Source organism: Sinohyriopsis cumingii, chromosome 18, assembly GCF_028554795.1.
Source record: "Sinohyriopsis cumingii isolate HCF-2022 chromosome 18, ASM2855479v2, whole genome shotgun sequence".
In the NCBI taxonomy this organism is placed as follows: Eukaryota; Metazoa; Mollusca; class Bivalvia; order Unionida; family Unionidae; genus Sinohyriopsis; species Sinohyriopsis cumingii.
In genome coordinates this window covers 53,856,207-53,876,653 of record NC_142978.1, presented here as the reverse complement: position 1 = coordinate 53,876,653, position 20,447 = coordinate 53,856,207, and the positions used below count along the sequence as shown (strand labels likewise).

General features: G+C 34.1%; 1 protein-coding gene across 2 annotated transcripts in view; it reads right to left on the bottom strand.

The window, feature by feature from the left end:
* Positions 1 to 20,447, bottom strand: part of LOC149776663 (transmembrane protein 106B-like) — a 58,441-nt gene that overhangs the window by 24,270 nt on the left and 13,724 nt on the right. The window contains exons 4-6 of one of the 2 annotated variants that reach the window (XR_016416088.1): positions 20,005 to 20,201; positions 17,413 to 17,466; positions 13,416 to 13,603 (exon numbers count right to left, since the gene is read on the bottom strand). Coding sequence is in view for 1 of the 2 variants with exons in the window: in XM_089941204.1 (XP_089797330.1) it covers positions 13,483 to 13,603; positions 17,413 to 17,466; positions 20,005 to 20,201 (372 nt within the window). In the remaining variant the exon portion in view is untranslated. Of the gene's footprint in view, positions 1 to 1,243; positions 13,604 to 17,412; positions 17,467 to 20,004; positions 20,202 to 20,447 lie in introns of those variants that run through there. The other variant, XM_089941204.1, reaches the window with a different exon arrangement.

Sequence of the window (20,447 nt, the reverse complement as noted above, 5' to 3'; positions counted from 1 at the left end):
AGTAGGTCATCTACAGTAAATAAAAAAATATCTCTCAAATTTCATGTTTACTTGAACGGGTTTCTGCTTCATTGTTTTATTGTCACAAAAGAGTGCATTAAGTTAAAAAATCTGTAAAAGAAAAATTATTGTAGTGGCCCGAAGATCTAACCAATTCATCGAATCATGACCAAGAATGAAAAAAGTCGTAGCTAGATGTCTCATTGATTATGTGCCAGTGCTCTAAAATGAAATAAACGTGTGTTCATATTAACAAAGGGACATTCAAATGGTGAGTAGCTAAGCAATTTGCCCCCCACCACTGTAATATCTATGTCTTTTTATTGTTTGTGAAACTCCATGTAATTACCAGTGTACCTACATAAGTAGACAGGATCTTCAAAAAAAATGATCAGGAAAATTTCATTTGTGCAAATTATATATCACAAGAAGTCTTTCAATGAAAAGCATCATGTTTAGTTGACCATCTTTACAGCTGAGGAAGCTATAACAAAATTTTCAAGATGGCTATCATGGTGGCCAAACTAAAGAGCTGATTGGCTAGAGTTTTTTTTTGTGGCACTAATGAAATTTGAGAATTCTTCAGTGAAAACCCCATCTTTGTATGACAGTCTGTTCAACTGAATAGCAAGATGATCAACATGTCCTGAAGGTGTGATCTGCACCATTTTCATTTACAATCAATTAGACATTATACGAAGACTCTAAGTGAAAACTATGTCAATATCATCATATGTTCAAGTGTGTTAATGACCCAATTTTAGAGATAGCAATATTGGATGTCCAATCAACACAGTTTTCATTTAATGCCAACAAGACATCAAATTAAGTTTTTGGGAGAAAGCCCATAACTATCCAGAGAAGTAGCAATAACAACATTTTCAAGATGGCCACATCAGAGTTATATTGGCAGCAATTTCATTTAGTAAAAGTGAGACATTATATCAAGTCTTTTATCTAAATCTTCTTGTCTACAGGGATGACTGTTTGAAATCTCCAGGTCTGATGGACAACTGTTTAAGAAAAGTACCACTAACAAGACTTTATCAAAGTCAACATATGTCTCAGAAGCACACCATTAATTTAAGATCTAGGGAGTTCCATGACAATTTTCTCAAAACTAAAGAAGGAGCAGAGATGACAAACTTAACTTAATGAATGGATGACAGATTGTGAACAACAGGCCATCATTTCTGACATATGACAAATAGGGCTAACTACTGAAATGATGGAGAAACTACCATTAAAATGAGTTCATGTTTATTGAAAAATAACATCATATAAATGTGGTGCACAAACATGCTTTTAAAATATTTGTTCAAAAAAGAATTGCTGATATAGTTATCAATTAACTTTTGCCACATCAAGCACAAGTGCATTATGTTGCATGTACTTTTATTAATAAAAAAAGAGACAAGCACATTTAGCATAATGCCCTTAAGTCACATTAATTATAATATCTTGAAACAGAAATATAAATGAAAAAGAAAGGTACCATTCATAGGAATCACATTTTTCCACAAGACTCACACACACACACACACACACACATATATATACATAGGTAAGCAGTTACTACTTCATACATTATTTTCAGCAGGAGTATACACTAGTTTTCCAGTGATTAAATGTATTATTTTAATTGTGATTTATATCTGTACATACAGTTCCAGCACCACCACCACCACAATCACTCCACACATCAATAAATCTTGCTTTCACTCTCATTAACCGAAATTAAGGATAGCAAAACAGTGACTGCAAATCCCCTAATTTCCCAACAAAACAGTAACGACAATTCCCATAATTACCTACAAAAATCAGTAGCCACCATCCTCTAATTACTGACACAAATCAGTATCCTCAACTCCACTAATTACCTACACAAATCAGTATCCTCAGTTCCACCAATTACCTCACAAATCAGCAGTTACAATTCTTCTAATTCCTCACACAAATCAGCAGCCACAATTCATAATTACCAACACAAATCAGATGCTACAACTCAGCTAATTGCTCACAAATCAGCGGCTACAACTCGGCTAATTCTCACAAATCAGTGGCTACAACTCAGCTAATTGCTCATGCACAACTAGATGCTAAATAGTAAACATATTTCAAGTTTTGTGAATAAAAAGGCATATACCAAAAGTGATAACAAAATAAAAATTACACAGTAACTTTATAACAAACTACAAATCTCTCTAGTGAGTGCAAAAAGATACACAACTTGCATGCATTATTTCTTTTGAGTACACAATGATATGTAAATTTCAGGCATTATTTTTTGTCAGCACACAAAGATACACAACTTTCATGCATTATTTTTTTCTGAGATTACTCAAGGCTTCATAACGATGTCAAACATTTTGAACTGTGATAGAAAACAGACTAGACTTTCAGAAAACTGGACTGTAAACTCCCTGATTTGTAAATATAAATCTGTATGGATTGGCAAAAAAATTACATTTTCATCATAACTTAAATTTGAAGATTGGTGAAGGAGTCTCATTTGTCTCCTTAGAAAAAACACTGCTCAACGTTTTTATTATTCAGTTTGTTGATTCTATCAACTATAAACTATATCATAACAAACAAAGTAGAGTATGGAAAGTGAATTTAGACACCTTGATATAAAAGATATAGACATTAACAGAATACTTAGGAACCGTATTTAATTTTTCCTCTATATGAATCTGTATATATTTACAAATGACACCTGCTGATAAGGACACGATGAAATTTTTCCTTAGAAACATGATTTACTGTATTCTGAATAGAGAGGATTTTATTACAGCATCACAGACATACATGTAATAAGGAAACCCCATAACTTCCTTGATATCCATGGTAATCTTGCAATGCATGGGATCATCATGGGATAAATTTAAATAAGACAATCAAAGAGGTGTCCTGACAGTAATGTTGCCTAAGGTCATGTAGTTGTTGTTGTTGTAGTGTTTAACGCATTTTTCAGCACACGATAGGATATACATGGCGGCCAGTATTAATGGTGGAGGAAGAACCCGGGAAAACACCGGAAAGAACCACAGACCCACGAGAAGCTACTGGCAAGCTTTCTCACATACCGACATTGGCTGCATCTGAGACTCAAACATACGCAGGCAGAGGTGAGATGGCAGTGATCCATAATGGAGAGGGCTTTAGACCATTCTGCCACTCGGGGCCCCTTAAGGTCATGTAAACTTTGACAAACAATTATGCTGCAAATTTGACCCATACTGATAATTTTTACAGGTGATTATTTTACGATGACCCATACCTATAACTATTACTGGTGAAAATTTTACCAATAATTGTTACAGATTAATTGTTAAAGATGAGTCTTGAATAACATGCATAAAATACGTGAATGAAATGTACATATATATTTTACAAACAAATGTTGGCATCTTGAGTTGCATGGAACTGAATACATACAAGAAAAACTATAAAGCTTTTGAAATTTCTATTTTCCTGGGTAACTAATGACTAAGGAATGCTAATTCATGACTTTGCATGTGGATTTTTTGCTGCTGTGTAGGTTCAATATTGTGCAAATATAGAGTTGTATATTTAAACTTGTACTGGATAAAGTAGAATGACTGTTAACTAATACAGTTTCCCAGAGACCAAATTAATTCATCATTTTTAAGAATTTAAACACCAGATATGTGTCCATATGACACGCATGCCCCTGCCAATATGATATTTATGGGCAAAGTTATAAGCAGGAGCCATATCTCCATATAATTTTGAGCAGAAAAAGAAAGTCAAATTTGGCCTAGATTTTTGTAAAGTAACCTCCTACAAAACTGTATTTTACTTGAAGTCTTTCAATGGACATTTAGCAGAAATCGAAAGGCAAAGCGTCAAATCAAACAGAAGGCAATAACTATGTAAATATTTACCACAAAACAACAAACAGAAACTGTTCTTGGGCTTAGTCTAAAAGCCTTATATTAAATTTTCAATTAAAAATACCTTGCAGAAGCTAAGCACAAAACCAAAGTGCTAAGCTTTTGCTCAAACAGGCCATAACTCCTCATATTGTGCAGGGAAATGCTGAAAATCAAATGTGACCTTGGTTTTCATACTGTCAAGAAAACTGAAGTTAAAAGCTATTGTGCTTTTAACTGAATGACAACAGCAAAGTCAAACAGGCTATAACTCTATACAACTTTGCAGAAAAATGGTGAAAATCAAAGTTGACACAGGTTTTCACAATGTAAAGACTAATACCAAAGTTGGTTAAAATCCATAAAATCCTTCAAAAGTTTTGAGTGGAAAAAATATACAATCTTTAAACTGGTAAAAAAGTTCAAAACAATTTTAACAGAAAGCAAGTTTTTCAGTAAATTGTTTTTCTCTGAGAATACTTACCCAATCACATTAATGTTAGAGATATTAGCCTGCTACCTCCAACCATGATAAATGTTGAATAATCATCTTTTTTCATCAGATATAGACAAATGTCATTAACTCTTGCCCCTTACCTCCCATTGCCAATGCAATTTTTTTTTAACTTGGTGATACGCTAACAATAATACTCACATGGCAGGGTGGTTGGAAGGGATTTTAAGTAATGTGATTGGGTAAGTATTCTCTGAGAAACATAATTTACTTAAAAATTGATTTTTCCTTCAAATAAATTCCCAATCACATTAATGTTAGGAGAATAGACAATTGGAGCAGGGAATGCTCAGCACCCTACCTCTATATTGGGTATCCTTCACTGTAATGATGATTGGATTTCCCATGATAATGACAAACCATTCTCCTAATTACATAAGCAAGACAGCCTAGGGACACATGATCTGTGACCCCTACATATGGTTAAGAGAATAATTACAGAAATTTTCTTACCTACAAATCCTGCAAAGCTGATAGGTTGCGATAATTGTTTGAATTAGGTCTTGTGGTCATCTGGGCTGATGCCACTGGACCTACCAGAGTTTGGTTTGCCTCTAAGAAACTAAATTTCTGAGATAAAAACTTGTGAAGGTTGACTCTGCATGCAGAGATGCCCATTTCCAGCCAAGGAAATAAGGGACAAAAGGGTAAAATTTTGATTCTATTGAGAAAACAAATTTATGCTTACTACAGCAAATAAAAAATCCACATGGATGCCAGAAGAATAAAATCATTTAAAAACATTACAAAATGTGTCTATGAGCAGTTATATAACACTATTTACAGTACACAGCTCTGTGTTCTTATAACTGTCCTCCAAACTGAGACTGGTTCTTTTATGGTTTGCCAAGAGATTGTTCTTCCAAAATTCAAAGGTCAGATCCATGTGTGTCACAGCACATGGCTCCATTCTCAGCTCTTCCAATTATTTGGATGGATTTTTAGCATCTTTAAAACATAAAAGACACATTTGTTTCTTTAAGATAATGAATTTAATTAAATTTGATTCCATATAGCCTTCAGGATGGGCTTAAATTCACTGTCCGACATTTTAAAGTCAAGGCACACACGAAAGGTTTACAGAAACACTGCTGATTATATAGTTCACAGAAATATAATTATGTATAATAAAAATAACACAATACATCATGAAGAAAACAGAATCAAGCAAAATGAAGAGTTTCGAATAATGGCGCAAAAGTGATCATGATATGAGTTATCAGAAAAGAGTGGAAAAGAATGAAACAAACTGTTCTCATAATAATGGCATGTTATATGCCGAAAACTGGTCTTATGTCGCAAATTACCATTAAGGCCGGAAAGTACTGAAAACACTTAAGTTGTATGACAAACTGATGATATGTTACAAATTAATGGAAAAGACTTGAAAGGGCCGAAAATACTTCCAAGACTTCAACTTCCACCAAAATTTTCTTTTGGCTAATTTTTTAAAATGAAAAATCATGATTTTTTACATGGTAGCATGATTCATGAACAGGATTGTTAATTCTCGATATTCACGTCAAATTCGGGATGATGGGCATCTCTGTGCAAGCCAGCCCACAGCTTCTACTACATCTCAGAATGAAACATTACGTTTGAATGTGAGGCTCACAGAAATCACTATAATCTCATGAGTGGTAATCTTCATAAAGCCACTCGGATCTTGTGATACCTCTGTGTACACTGAACATACAACCAATTTCAGCCACTAAGCAAGGGCTTGAGGGGTGTTATCCTGTTTCTCAGCTTTGAATAGAAGAAAAAGGCACTTGCACATGCCATGTCATGTCTCTGTGTGTTTCACGTAGTGCTTGAGGATCTTGCTTGGCCACTGCTCTCGACCTATTGAAGAGAGCGAGTGAATGATGACTCTTTGCTGATGGACAGAAACCTATTTCTGTCTACAAAGCCAGGTTGTTGCAAGAGGACAATCTGATTAAAATCAGATCTCCACTATTATACATGAAGATCTGACAGCGACTGTTCAGGGGTCATGTTCTGGTAACCTTTGTTGTTACCATAATCACTAATTTTATCAACCAATCAGACACAGTATTATATCTTCACGTTTAGAGACAGAGCATTGTGGATGAAGAGCGTGAATTTTTTACCGAATGATTTGATTCACTTTCAGATTTCTGAAAGCCACATTTCCATTGGCTTATTCAAAGGTCACCAGAACATGAATCTTAAGTGGTCATCATCAGATCTTCATGTACAACAGCACAGATCTGGGCAAACTTTCCAATTAGACACCCTAAATAAATGCGCGATAAACTAATTACCAAATAATTGTTAGGTACAATGGATAAAATCACATCAATGGGTATGTGGATAACCTGTGCAGGTAATTGCAACTCAAAGTTTTTAAAAAATGAAGACAATTTAGGAATATTAAAAGTAATGAACACACAATTACTTGGCAAATCTACAACAATAACAACACAAACATATAAAAACAAATAACCAATAATAGTTAAACTGAATGTTGTAAGTAGCATTTTATTTAAGTAAGTCAGTTATGAACCTTCATTCATGATGATGTTCAACGTTATGCAAACCGTTTAGAATTTGCACCTGATGATGACATAATTCTGTTAACCTTCCTTAATCATTTAAAACTAAAATAAATAATTTGGCAATGAACATTATTTAATGTGATAGCTTCCATTTGTTTACGATGATTGCATACTTTCTCAAAAGGGCACACATTTCAAACAATTATCATCTTCAGTTTTGAAAATGAATTATATTTTCTCTTGTGCAATTCGAACAGATATGTATGCATCTGGAAATAATTTTCATTGCTTATTTGATTTCCATTGCGTTCAATATTTTGATTGCATATTTTAGTCATACCTATCTATAATCCACTGATCATGTTCCATAATAGCTAGACCGTTTACCAGAGCTATCTTACGAATGGTGAGTTGTATACTGTTTTTTTGTGGACACTTTAAAGGCTTTAATGAGTTTCTGTATCCCCCATAGTGTGGGTGTTTGTCCTTCTGTAACAAATCAAACAGGATTTTGAAGAAACAAGGTATTTTTTATTCTTGTTCCGGGGTTACTCATTGCTATTTGCATTTTATTATTTTACAATGCGTCATACTCACAATGTCCCTGGAGCCATATACTTCCTCAGACACTAGGTCTTGCAATTGGTTTCTATATCATGGTCCCTAAATTTTAGTGATCTTGACCGAGGATCAATCTGTTGTATTGTGTGTGTTATATGTGTATGCTACATGGTTTTAATCATGTAATACTGTGTTTGTATTAGGAATGACCACTTTATATATTTTTATTTGCATTACATTTTTTCTACTTTGTTTATTTGCGTTAAAAAAAATATATAAGGTATAATAGTTGTATAATAGCATAAGTTGTGAAGTTTATCCAGTTTTGGTCTAGTGATTATTTTCTAACAGTGACGAGACCGGCATTTTTGTACATAGTATTATATATATAGAGAGAGAGAGAGAGATTTTCCTCATTTCATCACTGTATACAGATGTGGTTCCCCAGTCCTTTCCCCCATAGTAATTGTATACTGTGAGAGGGGCAAGAAATCACTCATGCATCATGATTAACATAACTAAATACAAAACACTTGGCAAAGACAGATTCGTTAGTGATGATAGCAGCTATCTTCTTGTCCAGTGGCTTAATTACCTACCGGATGCAGTAAATACCTAATACAAGAGGGAGATAACTAGGTTAACTTGTAAATGACAACATGAATTCAACGAAAGCATGTTGATACATGGTTCTAAATAGACAAAGTCCACAAAGGTGACAAAGTCACTCAAATTTGGAAGAAAATGTAAAAAGAATATATAGAACCTGCAGAAGAAAAACTAACAATGCAATAAATCCAAATTTAAAGTTGGATGGTCCAATTTTAACACTAAGATGGCTTTGATTATTAGAGGAAAAATTTTCAGATGTTATCAGTACAGCAGTGAAGCTAAATAAAACCATGTGACACCTGGTGGTGGCAAAGGGAGGTAACAGGCAAGAGTTATTGCCTTTTGTCTATATGAGATAAAGATGATTTTCATCATTTAGTATTCATGAGGTAGCAGGCTAATATTAATATTACTGTAATTGGGGAATGTATTTGAAGGAGAAAATTGTGGAAAAATTGAGCTTTACCTAGGTCTTCCTACTGTAAAACCTCATACCAAATTTGACTTCAATCCAAGAAATCCTTCAATTTACAAGAGTTGATTTAAATCCATCAAGTCCTTCAATTTACAAGAGCTGAGTTCAATCCATTATGTCATTCAATTTATACGAGTTGTTTTCAATCCATGAATTTCTTCACACGTTATAAATGTAAACAAATCTGTGATGGATGTGACATGACATGATAGATGGATATCAACAATATTATTATCCACCCTCCATAATGTATGGCAAGGCAAATTATTCACACATACTTTCTTATAAATTTCAAGAAATACAGTATATTCCTGAGTACAAGTCAAAAATACAGTATATTCCGGAGTACAAGTCAGATCCAACTGCTAACTGAACATACACTGATCCTGCTGCTGCATACCACACCAGCAGACATGGGTTTATGCCACCCAAAGATTAATCAGCAGAATAGACCATTATCTGGTGGCACATTATGTGATAGCAGATCGGGTTCTATGTTGTTTGTGTAGCAGGAACCAATCTCTAAGCATGTATATAAACAGACATGCCAATCCTAACAAGACCTTCTCAGTAAGGCAGTCATCTTTTCCCAAAAGTACAGTTTTGAGTAAGCTGTTATCATATATTGCTATTGATGCAGTGACGATAAACATTATTTTCAACTGAAACATTTGTAATTTACACTTCGACCATGAAAATATCAGTTCAGTTTCACAAACTGCAGTTCCAGATCCTATGGAGCTTAAAAGTTTCTTGCTGTCTCACAACTTGACAAAATTCTTGGATAGCTTTTATCAATTTCACATAAAATGACTATCAGATCTCCAACAATCAGACATACTCAAAATCAACACATGTCCAATAAACATAACAGTTGCCCTCCTGCTTTTTTCTCCAAACAATCTTAATATTCCATTTTATTCTTCTGTAATGCTTCTTAAGATGAAAATTCTATACCCAACAGCTTAATCATTCAGATGTTTTGCATGAAAAACAATGTGCAATATAAAGCATGAGGTACATCTGTCAAGTTAGTCTGGTTCACTGTCCAACTTCACTAAATCTAATACGAAACTTGGGTCCAAATCAAACAAGCCACTATCCAGATATTAATGGTACCAATTACCATTTCTGTAATTGTTTCTTCTATTTCATAAGTCTGTATCTTCAGGGTCATTTCCGCAAAACATGTGGTCAATTCGCAAGCGTTGGCAGTTCTGTATACAGCACTCAAGTGCTAATCTAGCACTGTCAGTAATTTTGTTTAGTTTTCCTACCATACTTCAAAAGAGGGTGCTGGCACAATGAATTGTTTCAGGTTGTTTTGTTTTATTTTGTATATTTAATAATTAGTACTTCCTACATGGGAAAAATTAAGTGTGCCTGTTTATAAACTGTTTTACTTATCTTGCATATTGTAACAGTGAGATTATCAAAGAATGATTTGGTGCGGCCAGAGGGATTGAATTTAATTCTTATTTAAACTGAATATTGAAGAGTAGCCCTACAGCTTTTGGGACAAACAGTGCACCAAAATGTATCAAACTTTTGACCAGTAAATAATTCATTAAAGAACAGAAAAATTGAATAATGTTTGATTGTACACTATGTCAAATTTACTGTTACTATAAAAGAAGTCATGTAATAGATTTCATCAATGCAGTTATACAGTTTTAGTTAGGCAAGATACAAGTCTTTTGGATAGATGTAAGGTTCGCAAAGGTTAATAAAAACAACTTCCCTGATCAAAGACAAATATCTGCCAACCATATGTTTCATGTCAAACATAAAAATGTTTTCCATTGTTAAACACATAAAGCAAAAGAAACTGACCATATTTCTTCAATGATAAGCCTGTCTCTAAACTGACAATCTTTCTTCAATAAAAAAGTCCATGTCTAAATTGGCCATATTTCTTCAATAAAACATCCATCTCTAAAGCAACCATATTTCTTGACTGATAAGCCCACATCCAAACTGACCATATTTCTTCAATGAAAAGCCCATGTCTAAACTGGCTATATTTCTTCAATAAAACACCCATCTCTAAATCGACCATATTTCTTGACTGATAAGCTCACATCCAAACTGACCATACTGCTTCAATGAAAATTCAATGTCTAAACTGACATTATTTCAATCATAAGCAGATAAGCCCAGGACTACACTGACCGTATTTCTTCAATGAAAAGCCCATTCTCTAATCTGATCATATTTCCTTAATGATAACTCATGTTCTAAATTGACCATATTTCTTAAATGATAAGCCCATGTCTAAACTTATCATATTCCTTCAAAGCCCAAGTCTAATCTCACCATACTTCTGTGATGAGAAACCCATGTGTAAACTGACCTTATTTCAAAAAGCCTATGTTTATGCTGTCCATATTTCTTCAATTATAATTTCCATGTGTAAAATGGCCATATTTTTTCAATGACAGACCCATCTCTAAACTGACCATGTTTCTTCAATGATAAGCCAATGTGTAAACCAACTATATTTCTTCAATTATAAGCCTATGGGTAAACTGACCATATACCAATAAGCCCATGTGTAAAAATGCCATATTTTTTCAATGACAGACCCATGTCTAAGCTGACCATATTTCTTCAATGATAACCAATGTGTAAACGAACCATATTTCCTTAATTATAAGCCCATGTGTAAATTGACCACATATCAATAAGTCCATGTGTAAACTGACCATATATCAATAAGCCCATGTGTAAACTGACCACATATCAATAAGCCCATGTGCAAACTGACCATAATTTTTCAATGATAGACCCATGTGTAAGCTGACCATATTTCTTCAATGATAACCAATGTGTTGTTGTTGTTGTTGTTGTGGGGTTTAACGCCATTTTTCAGCACACGATAGGCTATACATGGTGGCCAGTATTAATGGTGGAGGAAGAACCCGGGAAAGCCCCGGAAAGAACCACCGACCCTCGAGAAGCTACTGGCAAGCTTTCTCACATACCCACATTGGCTGAATCTTAGACTCGAACCGCCGCAGACAGAGGTGAGATGGCAGTGATCCGTAACGAAGAGCGCTTTAGACCACTCGGCCTGATAACCAATGTGTAAACCAACCATATTTCCTTAATTATAAGCCCATGTGTAAACTGACCACATATCAATAAGTCCATGTGTAAACAGACCATATATCAATAAGCCCATGTGTAAACTGACCACATATCAATAAGCCCATGTGCAAACTGACCATAATTTTTCAATGATAGACCCATGTCTAAGCTGACCATATTTCTTCAATGATAACCAATGTGTAAACCAACCATATTTCCTTAATTATAAACCCATGTGTAAATTGACCACATATCAATAAGTCCATGTGTAAACTGACCATATATCAATAAGCCCATGTGTAAACTGACCATATTTCTTCAATGATAAACCCATGTGTAAATCGAAAATATTTCTTCAATGATAAGCATAAAACATAATCAGGGAAAACAGTTTTCTACCAGTATAATCTGATTACTTAAAGAGTCTAATGAAAATGATACAAACTTCTATGATGCATCTTGAAAGTGCCTTCCCTGGGTCCCAAATATGCTTTTATTGATACAGTATTTATCATGGGAGAAATACTATCATTAAAAATGCCCTCAACCTCCCCCAAGACAAACCCCATCCCAACTTTTACTGAACCTTATTTTAAAAATGCGAGATATGTGAAAAATGGTTTAAAATTTAAGTCTGAATCCACATGTACTTTTATGCATGATTGCTTAGACGCAAGGTGCAAGGTCCCAGTTCAGTTTTTTTTTGTTTACTGTGCAGTATTGGTGTACAAGTTAATCACAAGTCAACAGGACTTAAAAAAAAACAAAAAATATTGTGTTATTTCCTTCAAATAACTCAAGAAGTTATTTGAAACATTGGGCACTAAATCAAAACTGAAATCATGAATTGGAAAATGACCCTCACCATGGACACAAGTTACCCTGCATACTCATCTATATTAAAACTGACCTGAATGAGAGTACAAAATTCCCCCTCTTTCATGAAAATAGAGTAAAATTTCAAATGATTTTGAATATAAATCAAAATTTCGAGGCTATTCCCTGACTTTCCTGAAAATTGAAAATATCCTTGATTTTTTTTTCCTATTTCAAAAAATGTATAAATTTCTAACACCCTGGCATTAGGATAAATCTATAAATTATAGAAATTACAGCACTCTGTATTACTGGGTCTCTACGATTTTGACAAATGTATAAATTACAGCACCATTTCATTTTTTGTTAATTCAGTCTAGACAAATCAAATTTTTGGAAAGCATTTGGTCACATTTATAGCAACACAAAGCACACTGGGCCAATTATTTGGTCACATTTATAAAGAAAATAGGCACTCACAAAAACTGTTCTATACTGATTAAGATGCATTACTGGACTGGTTCTTTTTTCATACCCTCTAATAATTATCTTTTGTGTAGAGTGTTTGATTTGTACTTGTGTTAATTTGTGACAAAGACTTGGACTATAACATTCTTAAGTCATAAGAATATTTACAAAAATACATGATAACCCAGATATACAAGTAACATATTTCAAATTTCAGCATTTCTTTGGATTTTAGCCAAAGATCTAATGCAGTAACAAACTTTTTTTTCTTTGTTGCTTGTGATATATGCCTGCTGAAAAGTTGCTATCATCCAGATTCGATAACATCGAGTATTTTAACACAAAAATGTGTGTAGTCAAGAAGATTATTCTGATACTTCAGTGATTTCCTGGTACCTCACCATTGGTATAAACTAGGAATTGACTCAAAATACAGCCACAGTATTTCAACTGATCACCTGCCAGAGCTTGGACAATTCTAGTCAGTTTCTCTTCCACAGACAGATATACACAGCAATACACTTCTTATCCAGTAACAGGCAGGAGGGCAGGGTAGGACTCATTCCCTCCGTAGCAGCTGACAAACTGGTATGTATTCATGGTTGTCTGTTCTGTATGTCCCAGGAAGGTATATGAAGCTGTTAATCTGTTTTAAAAAATACATAAATGTATAAATTGAGAAGATAAACGGCCCATGGCTCATTCGACTGACATCTAATAGTAAGTTGCAAGTAGACTGACCAAAACATTTTTGATTAACTTTTGGGGCTTCCTGTAGAAATGTTTTTCAATGCTCTTGTTTGAAGGTTTCTATACAAGAGGACTGATCATGATGTATATCAAAACCAAACATTAGGATGTACTATACTAGTCCATTTATTATTACAGTACAACTCACATGCATCGCAGTGGGAACTTAATCCCATCCACTTCGCTCATTGACGGAGCAATAAAATACTTACAAATCACCACTGCTCTTTGGCCAGCATACTGATGGCATCTCCACTGTAGAGTGGCAGATCGGCATTACTGATTGACTTTTGAACAGCCATTCAATGACGACTAACCATGGAAAGACTGACATCAACAATCAAATATGATTTAAGCAATCAGAGATCTTTCAATCATATATATGGACAATAGAAATTAATTTTAAAAGTCTTTTATATTTTGTCCATTTAGAAAACTTACCCGGTGACCTTGTTGAGGTTCCCTCGAACAGTGTAAATTAATCCCCCTCCCCTGCTTACAAAGAAAATAAACACACAAACATAAAGTCACTTGAAATCTGACCATCGTTTTATTCTTGCACACGTTTACTGGATATTATTCACACTTTAAGTAAACAGACATACTGGATCCTTTTGAAAGTTTGGAACACCTTTAAGTTATCAAAGGGTTATATTATTTGAAACAAATTTATTTGTTATGAATGAATGAATAAAAATTACCTCAGTGGGAAAGAATAAATTAAATGACACCATATACAGTATAAATGCAGTCAGAATTGAACTGAAATTCATTGCTGTTTTGTTGGTGGTTTTTTCAAACCAAACGTGGCAATCAATGAGAATTTAAATGTACATACCACAGAGGATTACTTTTCATGTTTAAACAGTAAAATAACTTTGCACTGTTCAAGAGAAGATCAGCAAGTCTCATCAAGTCAGTGTATAAGTTTATTCAGATTTCTTTGAATAACGTAAAAGCATAAACTTATTGCAAAAGGTGTCAATCAGCCTTTTCTAAATTAAAAATGTGCAATAGTATTAGTAGTTTTTGAAGCATTGCAACTATGTTAATATTATATAAATTTGATTTGGCATTATATCTATTACATAACATCTATTAGAACTAGGAAATGTATCTTATCTGATAATGATGCTGACAAAATTGGCACCTCTCTCTCCCTATGAACCTTCTAAAGAGCATGCTTGCAAAGGTCATACACAGTCAACCATGCCTATTTGATAAAGACCATGTCCACTCTGAGGTGGTCATCCTAGACCATAATATTACTTGAGTCTTTTTTGCAATAACTGTGATATTATTAAAAAAATTAAAAATGAATGTTTTCAAGATATGCAAATCAGTAGACAGAGTAATCCCCCTTTCCTGGAAGATTTAACTGACATACAATGCATAAAATTTAATCTTTCTTACTCTAACTTATAACACAATTCAATATACCGCATTTACCTTGTATATTGAGACACCATAAATACATTTTTTAAGTATTTTTCTTGTGCACAGGATGTTTTGGGACAAAGACTTTACATTGAGTCATAAGTTTTGGTACACGTTGCCATCAAAATACTGATGTGTAGTTGTATTTGAAAATGGAATAATCTGAAGCTTTCAGCTCTGAAAATGCATGCAAACCAAATTTTATTAAAAATATTAAAACCTTACATTGTTGTTTGTTTACACATTTCTTCCTAACTACAAGCTTTTGAAGAACAAAATGTGATAGATCTTTTCATGTCCTTATTCCAAGCCTGCAATGCATGTAGGTTAAAGTATGCACAGCGTTTATCTGTTTCATAATGGAATTTTCACACACTACTAAAATCTACATTTGGGCTTTTATTAATTTGATTGTTGTTGTTGTTGTTGTTGTGGGGTTTAATGCCATTTTTCAGCACATGATAGGCTATGTATGGCGGCCAGTATTAATGGTGGAGGAAGAACCCTGGAAAACCCCGGGAAGAACCACCGACCCACGAGAAGCTACTGGCAAGCTTTCTCACATACCCACATTGGCCAAATCCTAGACTCGAACCCACGCAGACAGAGGTGAGATGGCAGTGATCTGTAACGGAGAGCACTTTAGACCACTCGGCCACTCGGGGCCCCCTATTAATCTGAAAATATTACGTTAAATATTACTCACCACAGATCGAAGTGTCCATCAATGTTGTTTACCCTTGAGTGTTTAATGGTAAGTATATTACTTCCATTTTCAGAAGAACTTGTATTTGCATTATAATTTGTGTTTTGCTGTACACTGTGTTTTGTGCAATAAAAATTCTGATTTTATTTATATTACCTTTTTTGTTAGCCAGATCTAATTCCCAAGTAATATATCCTTAGTTATCCGTCAATGCAAATTTAAGGGCCTTTCATAGCACACTTGCTTTGTTTTCCCAGCCCTCTGATTGAGGTACCAGTCTGATACTTATTCAGTGCTAAGCAGAGTTCTATATTCATTGAACTTCTTGTGATCATGCTCCACAACAGACACCTATTCAGTTACAAATTTTTTGCTTTAACAAATTTCACAGGTACCGCTCTGGTGGCCTAGTGGTTAGAGCATCCGCCTCAGATGTGGGAGGTCATGGGTTCAATCCCCTGACTAAGTCATACCAAAGACTTACAAAATGGTACTAACAGCTGCATTGCTTGGTGCTCAGCATTAACAGGTTAGTGTTAGGACTGGTCAGCTGGTGTCAGGTAATGTGACTAGGTGGGACATCATACTACATGTCTGCGGCAGTGCTAGACATCACTATAAACTGCCACACTGCAGACATTGTAGCAATATGACTGAAAAATTGTTAAAGCTACGTTAAAAAATCCAAACCACACACACAAGTTCACAGATCCCCAACTGTTTCATTGTTTTAATTTATTATTGAAATTCACCACGTAAATACTGGTAAAAAGAAACCTGCCTACTTTGTATATAAAAATATCAGCATACTTACAGTGATAGCAAAACTACTGTAATTTGCACTCACAGTGAATGTATTTAATAATGATGATTTTTATTTCTAAAACAGTTTTCTTGTTAAGCTGGATATAATACACTCTTGGTTATTTTGCACCGCACACCATGTTGTGCATGAATTGTTGGTGCTTTGTAGTAATCTGTTACAGTTTTTCTATCACTCTTGCTATCTTATCTGTGATTTTGTTGTATCCAATTTTCTGTTCGATAAATACTAAAACTCGTGAGGACAACCCAACATGATTTGTTTATATATATGTTCACATCAATGAACAATGTCAATAATTTTACTTTATGTAAATGAATCATGGATTTTGGATCTTTGATATATTTGTGTCTTTTGCTCAAAAAATGCTTGTGAAGAACAAACATATATAGGAGCAGTACAAGGTCAATTCCATTCAATGTATTATCAAATAAATGTTCCATTTACCTACTTTATTGTAATATGTGCAGTGGGGGTGGCAAAGTAAAAACAATTTTGTTTTGTTTCTGTAAGTTTTGGGACATTAAATCCAGGGGAAAAGATGTTTAACCATAAGTTATTGGACATGAAAAAACATAATTTATTTTATCTTGTCACAATATATCCAATAAAACAGTACAATGCACAATAAAAACCTAAATTATTAAATCTGTAAGAAATATTTCCTTTAAAAGCAAATCTAATAATATCTGAACATGACAAATCATGCTACGAACAGCTGTTTATATTTTATACTCACTGGAAAAACATGACCATTTCATGGGCCCATCTTATAGGATTGAGGCAACTTTCACTGTAATGACAAAATAAGGTCAATGTAGACTAAAAATCACATATTTGCTTTATAATAACTAAACCACTGTGCATTCACTGGTGTTTTTCAAATTCAGACATCTATGTGAACCATGTAACAAAAGTCATTCAAAAGAACTGATGCTCTACTGTTTGAAACAAATTTCCAGGTGATCAAGAAAAAGACCATTTCTTCTTTTTAACTACTATGTGCTAGAACCACGTCTAATATTTTTAATTGATAAAAAGATTTTTGATGAAAAGCCCATGCTCATATTACCATATGACATGACTTGCAATATGTTCACCACAGCAGTCACATTTTAGCTCGGATAGGCATGAATTTGCTCAAGACAAACTATAATTAGTCTTCTGTTGAAAATCCCCTGTTGATGACCTTCTTTTCAGAAGAAGTAGTAATAATGAGATTTTCAAGGTCACTGCCATGGTCTCCATAATGGGTGTCTGGACAGCACCATTTTTATGAATGGGCCTATTTTTTATGAATGGGCTTTGTAGATATCATAAAGTCTTTTAGTGAAACCCTCATACTGAATTGATTTCCATTTAGAAGTCTGGAGTAGTTATATGGGTTTCAAGATGACCACAGAGTTGGATATGTTCAAGAGGAACCATTTTTATTTAGGAAAAACCAGACTTGGGGATGATCGTGTAAGTAAAGTTTCATGGCAATCCAGTGATAATAAACTGATAAGATTTTCTGGACTAGGACAAGTAGAACCAGAAATGGCTTTTCATACATCCATCTGCATGCATGGGTCATACTTTACAGTTTTAAAAGTATGTTCATGGTTAAAACAAGGCTAGTTTCTTCTCATACAATCCACAGTCAAGTTAACATCACTTTTACACTCTTTACCTACTGCTTTATTTAAGTTACTGTTTTGAGAAATATCCACAGGCAGGAGCAACCTGAGAAATTTCCAAGTGATTCACAGATGGCTTCATAAATGCTTACTCAGCAATACACACAATCACTGACCAGTAGTATAATTACCTGAGAGTAGCTGATATATCAAAATTAGCATACAGTGCCAGACAAGACATTCTAATGGAATAAAAGGGTACTTAATTGATGGTACTTAAATGGTTGGTTACCGCTCTCAATCTTTATGATTTTCAATACTCATAACGATGATGGACGATGCCAATGATGATATGATGACGAGGACTATTATCTTAGTTATTATTATCATGACAATCACAATAAAGACAAACCGTAACATTGATAATCACAGTGAAGCTGAGCAATGTGTTAAACTGCATTTTATTGCCCTCCCCACAAACATAATCTGAAAATTCAAACAATGGCAACTCACAATGAACAGTAATGAAAGTATTTTGAAGAAAGGTACACCACAGTCAAGGAAAAAGGGAGAATCCAAGCTGAGACTGAAAATGTCAGGCAAACAAAGTTGGATGTTTCTAGTAGATTGTTCCTGTACACTTAAACTATGATGACAAGAAACCAGTCATGAGATTGCCATGGTGCATACACAATTAATCCATAATTAACTCCTGGGATGGCAAAGCAAAGCACAGACAGCAGGTACCTCTCTGTCAAGTTAAGTTGTGCCTCATCTAAAATATGGTCTACCTATAAAATCTAGCAGACAGATTCAATATCAAGATGTCAACCTGTACACAGTGCTTGTTTACAATGTAGTGAAAGTTGATCTCATTATGAAAATCTTGTATCACTGCATGGAAAAAGTACTAATTTTAGACTACAACACAAGGATTTTCCATAAATTAAGTTTTATGTGTGCTTCTTGGTCAGTAAAACATTTACATAACTCAAATTCGGCACATCAAATTATCCATTGTAAATAGTTTTAACTGATTGTAGTACCTAGATTAGTGTATTAAAATTACAAATAGGTAAATATTAAATCAATGACGACTTAAACAAGCAGTTTATCTTTTGTTATTTTCTAAAACTTTACCAGAAAATGACACTCAAACACATTTGAAATCAATCTGAATGCAAACCCTATAAATGTGCATGACAGTACATGCACAGATGTCTTCCCATCATACAGTTCATCCATTCAAACAATAGTGATCAATGATGTTATGGATGAATAACATCAATTTAACAACATGTTCACAGGGATAATTTAAATCAAAATCTTGACCTTTTGGATTTAGTCAAATTTTAGTTTATTTTTGAAAGCGAAAAAATAAACTGCTTGTTCCAGTGGCTGATGATTAATTATTTAATACCTGTTGGTAATTACACTGATGCAATCCATGTACCCTTATAACATAGCTTCTTAGAATTACTTACAATGTGAAGTTTCTGCTGTGCTCACTGGAAATCATATTGCCAAATTACATGGTGTAATGATCAAGAAGGTCACATAAACCTTAAACAAGCCAAACTGGATGATCTAATGGATTCTGATGGCCAGACCATTGTTTTACACAGTTAGCTGCTACAAAAATATTATTTAAGAAGTCAGTTTGGGAAGGACTGCAGATTTAAAATCAAAAACGAAACATCAGTAACACTTACACCATGTATGCCAGCTGATCGACGTTGTTGAAAGTTATTTGGATTTGAACATAATACTCCCTCTTTTCACGCATTGGAATACTTAGGCTTGACTGATTCTTTGTTGAGTTGATAACCTGTGTGTCATACAGCACTGACATATCTACAGCTGTCACCAAGACTGGGAAGTAGTTCTCATTTATCACAGTGAAGTAGTTCTGGAAGTAAAATGTTGCAATCAAATCATGTATTGATTTAAATAAAAACTTATATTTAGTAACACCAAAACTGGCACAAACAGAAATGGTTTAAATATCAATTTTTGGAATTTTAAATTGTATTTAAATTCATAAACAGAATTACAAGTGAGATGAATGATTTCCAAATCTGCCTTTGCCATCTCAGCAAAAAATTCAAAAGAAACATACATCTTGCTTGCTCTCCTGCCTGATAAAAATGTTTTC